General features: G+C 33.7%; 1 protein-coding gene across 1 annotated transcript; it reads right to left on the reverse strand.

The window, feature by feature from the left end:
* Nucleotides 1-8,231: 8,231 nt before the first annotated feature.
* LOC149905737 (uncharacterized) lies at nucleotides 8,232-10,003 on the reverse strand. The gene is made up of 2 exons (XM_090105308.1): nucleotides 8,518-10,003; nucleotides 8,232-8,425 (listed from the first exon to the last, which is right to left on the reverse strand). Exons 1-2 carry the CDS (start codon nucleotides 10,001-10,003, stop codon nucleotides 8,232-8,234), a joined length of 1,680 nt encoding a protein of 559 aa, XP_089961434.1.
* Nucleotides 10,004-11,045: the final 1,042 nt, after the last annotated feature.

Below are 11,045 nucleotides of genomic sequence, written 5' to 3' on the forward strand. Positions count from 1 at the left end.
TTTAATTGTTATTAAATAAACAAAAATAATAATTAATAAATATTTATTAAAAAAAAATTATGAGCCGTGCACTTTTGGATTTTCCAAATTATTTATATCTACATCAATTTGAGAGATTTAGGATGGAGATATTACAATAAAATTTATTTTTGATGTCGTTACGCCTAATGACTATGTAATAAAACAACAGGAAAATTTTGTTCCTCATATTATGAGAAAATCACACAACTATTATTAAAGTCCTTTCATGATAATGTGGTTTCATATTAAATGAAAATGCCTTATTCTGTTATATTATTGTTGGAAGTCCATTGCTATTTTTATATTATACCTCAATCAATATTAATAAATAGAACCTATAAAGAGACTCATTTTCAGAGTGATATTTTAACGGCAAAAGTCTGAAAATAAAGAACCAGCTTATAAAAAACACAGCGCAGCTAGTTACTTCCTGAAAAAGACATCTCAAAACAATTTCTAATTATACTCCTTAATAAAGGTTACAAAAGGCAACTAAATAATGAACACCTCTTCAGAACGCTTGATTCAACCTTAATATAGTCAATTAATATTGTGTCACTCTCTGTCCTGTAACAAATTTACTAAGAAGGAAAGAGAGGATGTAGTTACAAAGTACCTAATATAACACATATATATAAGTAATTTATTTATATTCCCCTCTGTATGATATTGTTGAGATAGCATTGTTCTTTGTTTATCGATTTACAAACAATTTCATACGTCACTAGACGCCTACATTGTTTACTATTATGTCAGTAAAGTATTTATAAACATCTGAAGGCTGGTAAATAAATACGATTATACAGGGTGTCCCGCTTTCGGTATACTAAGCGCGAAGGGACTTGTAGTTTTGCATACACTGATCACATAAAAAATACTTAAATAACAAAATTACGCGAAAAATTTTTTGCTAAATTTTTCCTTAAAATCCATGTATTCGTCTCTAGCTTCGCGCAGCCGGTATATACCGCTTCGCTAATGTGAGTATTTTGTCTAGGAAAACATAATCTTAAACGATAGCTCACATGCGGGTGGCAAAGTTGGGCGGTTTGCTTGTTGGGGGTGTACACATGGAATTTTAAGAATTCCTCTATTTAAAAAAAAATGCGTCTGGAATTTTATAATTATTTTTTACGTACTCAGCGTATGCAAAACTACAAGTCCCTTTGCGCTTAGTATACCGAAAGTGGGACACCCTGTATATTTAGGTGATATAAATAACTTTCTACATTTATTTATAACGTTATCTACTAATTTGTAATAAACAATTGTAAATAATTATTTCATTATATAAACGCCTCCCCGAATCTAATAAATATAGGTACCTGCTTTCAATATAATTTTATTGTAATGGTTTCACATCAAAGTGAATCTCTGTCTGCGAAGAAGAATACAATTAATTAGAATTGTGTATATTTTAATTTTATTTGATCACTTTATTCTGTGAAATATTCTAATAAAGATAATGTTTTTCGTTCCCACACTCCTATTCAATTTAAATTTCTAATATATCGAAGTAAAATCCACATAAGCCAGACGTCTATGTCTATTAAAATAATATCTAACGCTTGTTTACTTTATTACATTTTTATAATCGTTTACGTCACAATCGCTAACGTAATATGAAAGTTACGTAGGTATTCTAAAATAAAGTCCCTCGACAATATTACATACTAATCTAAACTGAATATAAACGACCGCTACTATTATCTCGTTATGTTATATTATTGTAAAGCGTATCTAGGTCACACACACAATCACAAACCCGCACACAAGTGAAGCACGCAGCCTCCACTACCTGGCCATTTTAAGTGGGAGGGCCAATCCTAAGCGCTTTATACTATTGTAGCTATTTTTAACTCGGTTGCGTTATCGGTAAAAGGGTTAGGGTAGCTCTATGGAAGACTAATGGGATTCCTTGAATGGAATTCAGTAGGTCATGGAATTCGTGATTCGAATTAGATCAGTTTGATAGATGGTTTACAGTATTGTAGAGTGAATGTGGGGTAATGGATATAAATTATACAACCAAAATGATACGGCTGTTTTATTTGTTCTTGCCTTGTTATTATGTAATGAGATGAGAGCAATAATTATAAAAAGAGTCATGAAAATGAAAATATTACGAACATTCTTAGATACCAATATTCTTGGAAAACTTTTCTAATTCCAATTTATTGTCCCTGCTTATAATAGAACCGTTATTAATGAAAATCAATGAACCTATTGAGAAACTACATTTCAGAGAAACAGGTATTTCAATAAAAGATCTTTTAATTAATTGAAAATATTATCGTATTAACAACAACTCACTGAACGGGAAAGTAAATTAATTTTCTTAACTTGTTTCAGAGAATAAAGTAATATTAAACGGGGTTGGAACAACGAGGGCCCTTTAATACAACGATTTCTAGCTGAATGATGTTAATATAAAAATTCTTCTAAGAATATTCTCGACATGTACTTAGAAATAATCACTGTGCAGTGCTATAAAATTAGTTGGGATAGACAGCATCTAAGGACATTACAAAATGTTTATTAAATTAATACAAAATACGTGGCTCGGTTTATTGAACGAATTGTTTTTCTTCCAATTTGTATGATGTTTATCACTAAATTAAATAATATTCTGTGGCGCCATTCGGCATACCCGCAAACTTATGCTTTCAACTTTGTTATAAGATCAAGGAAAAAAAATAAAGATCGTGGATAAACGCTTATGCCATAGCACATAAACAATAACTTACAACCATAAGTCCCAAATTAAGATTGTTCATTTTTATAAATTAAGAAAATGGATGAGTTTGCTGACCTTCTCTGGAAGTAGGTTAAGGGATTCGAGTCTCAAGCGCTTTCATTTACGGGATGAAACACTCTTGCCTTTAAAATTACTTAATTTGATGTGGATGGTCTGTTATTTTAAAGTACAATCCGTGAAACTTTGGTTAAGTGGTAAGTATCAAACGAACACGTATAATATTATTATTATTAGTAGTTTGCAATTCAATTGAAAACTGAATTAGTTAAAGATATTCTTTGCGTTTAAAATAAGATAATAATATTCACTAGACCGAAAGCAACATAAATCATAAATGACACTTCTTCAAACAAAACAAATGTAATATTTATAATCTTATACACGAAAATCCTCTCTAATATAAAGCGAAAAAGTAAAGGAAAAGAAAATTAATACGAATGATTCATGGATATAAAAGAGGCATTATTCAAAGGCATAGCAAGAAGTAGTAAGTTGGCTTCGTTTACAAAGTTTCGCTATTAATCCTTCCGAGAGGCGTAAGATTCAGTTCTTTAATAACATTAAAAATTGCCTTAAAGTTTGCACAAAGATTTGTTTACAAAAAGAATCAAAAGGTTGTATGTTTTTAAGTAATACATAATGTAAAGGAGTTAGCGTTTCAAATGTAAAGTCGTCTTGGCAATGCAGTTTCAGTATTTTTAGCGATGTTTTACAAAGAAAGTAGTTGGAATGTATGGATAATGAAAGGTAAAGCCAAATAGAATTAGCTCTCTTTTTACCATTTACCTCCGCTTCTCTTTTAAATTGGTCATCAATTGATTTCTAAACAAAATATGATAAATACTAAGAATAATTTATTTAGAACACATCAAAGTAAAATTGTTTTCCAAATTTCTAAAGAAGCACTAATGTAATCTTAATACTATTATAAAGGCGAAAGTTTGTATGGATGTTTGTTACTCTTTCACGTAAAAACTACTGAACCGATTACAATGAAATTTAGCACACATATAGAGGGTAACTTGGATTAACACATAGGATAAGTTTTATCCCGGAAATCCCACGGGAACGGGAACTATGCGGGTTTTCCTTTGAAAACGCGGGCGAAGCCGCGGGCGGAAATCTAGTAAGAAATAATGTACCGCATTTACTTCCTTGACTAACATATCAGTATACGTATATACAAGGTACGTATATATCAGTGTAGAAGGTACAACATATCCTTTATACCCGTAAGATAAATTCTAACACGAAATCAAAGAAGATTTCTTCAGTATATCAAGATGGTTGTGCCAAATGAAGCCCTATTCAACTATGACATATTCCCGACATTTCTGACGGTCTGAAATAATATGGAGTGCGGGTTTCTATTATCAAATTCTAAGAAGCCATTACAGACCTAGAGAGTTCATTAATTCAAGTGTTTTGAGTATCATAGCGCTCATTACATCAAGTTTTGGTTAAACACAATACTAAAAGGCAATTCAAGTAAAACAATTACAATTTACAGCGAATTATCCGAGCCAATTTAGAAGAAAATGTAAAAGAAAAAACTCCGCTTGATTTAATTAGAGAAAGTCTAGTTTCGAAATGGACTGGCTTTAGTTTTCACTTCGTTAGAGCCTAAATAAAATTTGCTCTGATGTTGTAATACTTTTTGTTATTGTTTTTTAGATTTCTTATTACTATCATGTTATTCCAAGAAATTAGATGAAAAGATCTTGGAAGGAAGGATCAAGGTACTTTTATTGTATCGAATCTAATTTAATTTTTTACGTAGGTTGAAACGTAATATAGTCAATAATTAATGAAATATTACTTGAAAATTGGATTGTTGAAAAATAAAACAATAGATATAATACTTTTGTTTTATGAAGTCACCGCCATGACGTACTCCAATTCATATCCCAACTTAATTTCTCCTAAAAATGCATCAGTAACTATGTCTGTTTGTCTGTCTGTCGATTTGGATGAAATTTGATTCAGAGATAGCTAACCTGAGAAAGGACATGGGATAGGTTTTTTTTTGGACAATTAATGGACATTGAAAATTGCAGTGGAAATGATTATTATATTTTTTTTCCAATCTATTTATACAAAATGTGTAAGCTTTCGTAATACAATGGATGAAGCTATTAAAAGCGATTTAAAAGAGCAATAAATTGTGATTATGTGAACAAAGTGGGATGTAACAAAGGCCTTAGTCCCGGCAGGAGGGAGGCAAAGTGCAAAGGTGATGCAGCTCGCTCTATTTATAGCTCGCCCGGGCTTGCGTTAAACTTTAAACTTTTGCTTATTATGGAAACTAATTTTATTTTGTAATCCATTTATTAACATGCCTTTTTTCGAAATAATGAGCGAGTGGGGATGAGTATTTAAATGCTGTACCTATTATGTAAAATAACGTCAGCAAGATTAGGTATGTTTATTGTTGTCAAAGAATCATCAAAACCAATATCTCATTTTTCAGTTATGTTTTTCATGGTTGAAGAAAAACAGGATTGTCCTACTGCAGTCTGCAATGGATTACTAGAGCTGAACAAATTTATATTAACTGGAAGAAGAATAAAAGTATAACATTCATAAAAGAGCAATTCATTTTATCTCTAGCGTAAAGCAATTCACGTACAAGAAACACACGTTCTTACAGCACTTTTGTGAATTTTAGCGACATAAGCTGCATTCATTTCATCGCTACTAAAGCGCTTAGCATAATCACATTTCGCAAGCAAATATCGCAGCTGGGGAACTCAAATAATACTCGAAATGTGCAAAGGTCGTGTCCCAGGACTGTACCAATTACAATCTCGAACGAGCTACGTCACAGCCCGGGCTAAGCTATCTGTCTCTTTCTGTAAGCCCCTGGAAAACCTAGATACCTAGTGCACTGTTAGATTTTAATTCTGAACCAAAATAAACCTTACATATTTAAAATAGAGCTGGATATCGCTTGGGTGCAGCTGCAAAGCGGAATACGTATGACCTGTTGAATTGGACGTCATGATATTGGTACAGAATCAATACAGTGCGCTGTGAAGGGAAAATATTTTGATTGAAATACACCGAAATTCGGCTTCCGAAATAATTTTATTACACCATTTTCATAACTGCGTCTCTGTTCTTACAATTTGTATAGCCTTTACATCTCGTATTTCAATGAATTGCAATCATTCCAGTTTTTCTATAAAAAATTTATGAAAGAGTTCATTAATTTTTAATCTGTATGTAGTTATTATTAATATAAAAAAGTCGCATAACTTACATCGTTCTCAACAGGAGAACAAATGATAGGATCTTAGTTATTTTGCTGGATTTATCAAAAAATTTAAAAACTACCTACTCAGATAGAAGCGGAGTGAGCACAGGTAAAAATGTTAGTAGGTAGTTTTAATAATTTTAGCTGTACCTCTGGGCTTTGTTCCAACCGTCTAAAAATCTCCTTGTTTATCTAGTACTATAAACAAAAGCATTTGACCTACCCTCTCCACGTCTCCTTCATTATCAAGAAGTTTTTATAGACGTCACAAATATAGTCGTAAAAGAAGTTGAATATTATTCTCGAGCATTTAGTATTCACTTGCGCCGACAATGCCCAAAACTTGATTGAAGTGTATCATAAAATATTCAATTAAGTGTATTAAGAATCATGTCTAGACTTTATTGATATAATAATGTTATTTTTCTAACAATTTTCACTTACAAGACGCTAATGTTTCTGTTTTCTAATTAAGAATACTGTTTAATGATCAATTGTTCTTCCAATTAGAGATTGTAAACGTGTTTGGCAGATTATCTACTCACAATGGGAAAATCGTTAGGAAAATAGGAAAGTGAACAAATTACAGGCGATAATTAGAAGTTGTGTTAGCGCAATGCACGTAGCACATTTTTCCTTTGATGCAACTTTTATTTTATTTATTTTTAATAGGATCTTATTAAATCGTATTAAATACAAACATGGCTTGATAAAATTGATAATGTTTATCAAGGTGAACTGGCAAGTAAGTAAGGAATCAAGAAAGTTATCTCTGATCCGACAGACGAATCTAAATAAGGATTGCGGTACTGTAAAACTGTGGGACGATAAATAACATCTGTGACGGGAAAGTTCTATAAACACCGAGTTTAAATTGCTGTTGAAATAATTCATCTGTACAATTTAATTACATGTCACAAAGGGAGTTAAGTCACCATATACGGGTTTATAACGTAGACAACTTTTTGATTTGTGTTACGAAATTATAGACTATCTATCCTAATTTAAGTCACTCTTTTAAACTTCCTCATTATTCCCAAACCGTATTACTGTTTTAATTTTCTACATTTTGCAATAAATAAGGTTATGAACACGTAAAGGAGTCGTAAAGATAATTCATTAAAAAGTCTTTAGCACGGCGCTAAAGGCATTTGACATTTCAAGCATCTTTTCATATGAAGACACATCAAAGGCACTTCCGACCCACATTCATATTTAAAGCACACATATAGGGAAATATTTAGAATTCCATCTCAAACATACAGATGGTTTTTGTAAATAATTTTCTGTGAACATTAAAAGAAAATTTGCTATAAATATAACAGTACAATTATTAGGACTAAAATGAACCGTAAAAATTGTGTCTATCAGACTTTTTCGATATAACATGGAAAGTTTGTTACATTACATACACAAACATTTTCAAACATATTTAAACTCTATAATTTTCTATTCACGATAAGATAGATGATGATTATGATAAGATTAAGATATTGCGACATGACATGTAAGATGTTTCGTTATCTAATAATAATTAATCATTAACATTTAGGTTTATTTTTTGTTTTTATAGAAATATAAATTTTATTTAATTGTGCGTTTAGAAATTAAGATTTAAACGGATTTTTAACGCGGTTTATTCATTTTGCATAGTTGTAATGTGATGTAAAGACACACACAAAAGAAACTCCATAAACCTTACGAAAGCACGTATTTTTCTGAAATGTATTAAAAAGGCGATATTTTTGAAGTGTTCTCCCAACAATATGAAGCCACTGTCTCCAATCGGATAGAGCCAACTTTCGCAATAACAGTTACATTACGTCGAACGAAGAACAATCTCAAACTTGTTTGATAGGCAACTATGTTCTATCTTTTAGCATATTTTATTATTTCGTTACAGAACTCTTCGCTGAAACACCTATAACCCGATTTTCTTTCTTTTGTATCAATTTATATTTATTCAATTTGCTATTCATAAGTAGAAATGAAAGTGGTTATATAGTTATAGTTATATGATATAGTTAGGCAATTATAGATAAATAATGAATGCTTCGTGTATTTTAATTAAAATTACATGCTATTTCATTATTTTCATTATTAAGAAAAGGTAATGAAAATAATAATACGGGCATTTCTCCGCAACTCGACGTCAAGCGCCTATTTTGCGTGAGAGAGGAAGGTGGGGGAAACCAGCTAAAATTGAAACCACCCGAGCTCCTCCATGAAGCCAAGCAGCTTGTGAGGGCTGCCAAAGGCTTCGGGGAGGGACCCGGGAGACCCCAGGTGTCTTGCCCTGTACTCCGCAACCCCCTTACATTCCATGATGACGTGGGCTGCCGTTTCCTCGGTCTCCATGCATGCTCTGCATAGCGGACTGTCTGTGATCCCTAGATTGAAGAGATGTTTGTTAAAGGGGCCGTGCCTGTGAGGGTCCCTGTTATTACGCGTAGTTGCACTCTACGTAGGTTGAGAAGCCGACGTGTAAGTCTCGAGTCAATGTCCGGTAGGGCTTCTCTGGCTTGCTTGCAGTCAGATCTGCATGACCATTCCGCTCTCTGAGCAGTGCTAGTGAGCTGGGTAATCATCATCCGGGTCCAGCTAGCAGGTAGCGGTATAATGGGAAAAGGTCCCATGACCGGTGTTTCAGATGCCCTTCTGGCTAGTATATCAGCAGCATCGTTTCCACGTGAGCTACTGTGTCCTTTTATCCATTGTAATACTAGGGAATTTCCCAGGTCACATACCTTAGTGAGGGCTAAGTGACACTCAAGGGTCACCCCTGAAGTGAATTCATGGCTTTTGATTGCCATGAGTGCTGCTTTACTATCCGATAAGATCCGAATCGAATAGTTTGTTACATTTCTTTTAATTATGGCCGAAGCTGCAAGTAGAAGTCCTAGGCATTCAGCCTGAAAGACTGTATTATGGGGTCCCAAGGGGTGCGAGATGTTAATGTTTAGGTCCTCAGAGAAGACCCCAGCACCCGTGCCATTTCCAGTCTTAGACCCGTCCGTGAAGATTAGTAGGTCTTCAACGCTGTTGTGTTCTGACGTGTATTCACGTAGCTGTATCTTATATTTCTTGTCAAAGATGAATTGTTTTGGGATCTTATCACTTATGGCAAGGAGTGAGGACTCCTTCTCAGCTGCCATAGTTAAGATCTTACTGTGTGCTGTAGGCACCATTCTCCATAGGTTTTGTGTCTTTAACCTTACAGCTGTCGCTAGAGCTTCTTGTCTTACAAAAAGATGTAGGGGTGGCAGGTCGAGCATTGCCTCAATCGCAGCAGTCGGTGTTGTGCTCATGCTGCCAGTGATTGCCAGACAGGCGAGTCTTTGAAATCTCTGCAGTTTGCTTATAGCCGCCGATTGTTGTGTCTTTGGCCACCAAACCACAGAGCCGTAAGTTAGCATTGGTCTTATGACAGTTTTGTAGAGCCACATTGTGACTTTCGGGGAGAGCCCCCATCTATTACCAATCATTTTGTGGCATTGCCAGAAAGAAATGCTTGTTTTTTCGATCTTATTCTCAAGGTGTTTGTTCCAGTTGAGTTTATCGTCTAAGGTAATCCCGAGGTACTTAACCTCTTTCGATAACTGAAGTACGGAGCCAAATAGCTTTGGTAGCTGGTAGCTTCCTAGAAGGCGTCGGTTAGTGAATAGAACAAGTTCCGTCTTGCGCGGGTTCACTGAAAGGTCATATTTGTTGCACCAGCGCTCAACTATTGATAGAGCTCTCTGTGTAATTTCACAGACAACACTCGTGAACTTACCAGAGATAAGTATTACTAGGTCATCTGCATATCCAATGGTATGGAATTTGTTTTTGTTTAGTGTGCTGATCAAGTCGTTCACAACTAGGTTCCACAGGAGCGGTGAGAGAACTCCCCCTTGTGGGCAGCCTCTGGTGACCAGCACTTTCTTTGTTTTATCCTTGCTAAGTTGTATCTCTCTACTGCCTAGCATGTTTATAATCCATGAGACTACTGTGGGGTTAACCTCATGCTGTGATAGGGCATTTTGTATACTTGAGTAATGATATGAATGAAAAGGTAATGATTTTTCGTATGATAAATGGTAATGATAATGGTTAGTATGACGACAATTGTAGAGCACATCAATCATCTTTTAAAGGCAAGAACAAAACAATTACTACAGACAAAGCCAACAAACAATGAAGCGAAAGTTTAAAGCCACGGAATCTTAACCATCCGCGGCATCCACGCCCTAAATCCATATGGATTTTCTCAAATATGGCTTAGCTTCAGATCTGTCTATCCTTGGAAGTAATAACGCTAAGAATGATAATCCAATAATCCTGACTGAGTTACACAGTAACTCTCGGCCCTGCATCACTGTTACAGTGAACGTAGATTGAATTTAAACTAAGATTTCCAGCATCTAAGAAGTGCAGAAGAAATTTCTAGGATTTCTTTTTTAACTGAAAGGAGACCAATATATTTATTGATGTTTAGAAATCATTTAACCGATGTATTCCGAAACTGTTTTTCGAAAACATTCTAATTTATTAAATTATATTAATTAAATGAATAAATATTTGAATGTGCAATGTGCATAAGGACACAATTGTAATATATTAGAAAGACTACGATTTGCTAAAGGCTAATACTTAGATGTATAAGCGGATCGCTAAATCCCTAAGGATAAATACTATTATTCAACCAAATAAAATAAATACAGTGGTAATATAATATTATTCTTGTATTGTATAACTTGCATGCTACGCTCTTTATAGGTCTTTTTCATATTGTAATTGCATTTATTTAAATAGAAGTTTTATTATCCTAAACTAATAAGTAGATTTAAATTGTGTACAATAATAATATATAAAAAGATTTATAAGACCCTTGGCGAAGTATAACCTTTTTTAAATCATTGATTTGATCTCATATCTAGGTATTAGAACTGATATTCCTAAATAAACATAATTTGTGTTGCGTTATGTTTTACCAGTTGGATTGTTTGAACAGGGACGAATATTATTTAT

Source organism: Colias eurytheme, chromosome 9 (assembly GCF_061535395.1).
Source record: "Colias eurytheme isolate Ceu_HAF_F1 chromosome 9, ilColEury1 Martin Lab GWU primary, whole genome shotgun sequence".
In the NCBI taxonomy this organism is placed as follows: Eukaryota; Metazoa; Arthropoda; class Insecta; order Lepidoptera; family Pieridae; genus Colias; species Colias eurytheme.

What these genes read in the sequence shown, in the direction of transcription:
- LOC149905737 (XM_090105308.1), bottom strand. Translation starts at nt 10,003, where the DNA reads ATGCTAGGCAGTAGAGAGATACAACTTAGCAAGGATAAAACAAAGAAA. An exon ending in CATTGACTCGAGACTTACAC is followed by an intron (nt 8,426 to 8,517) that starts GTCGGCTTCTCA and finishes TCTTCAATCTAG; the next exon opens with GGATCACAGACAGTCCGCTA.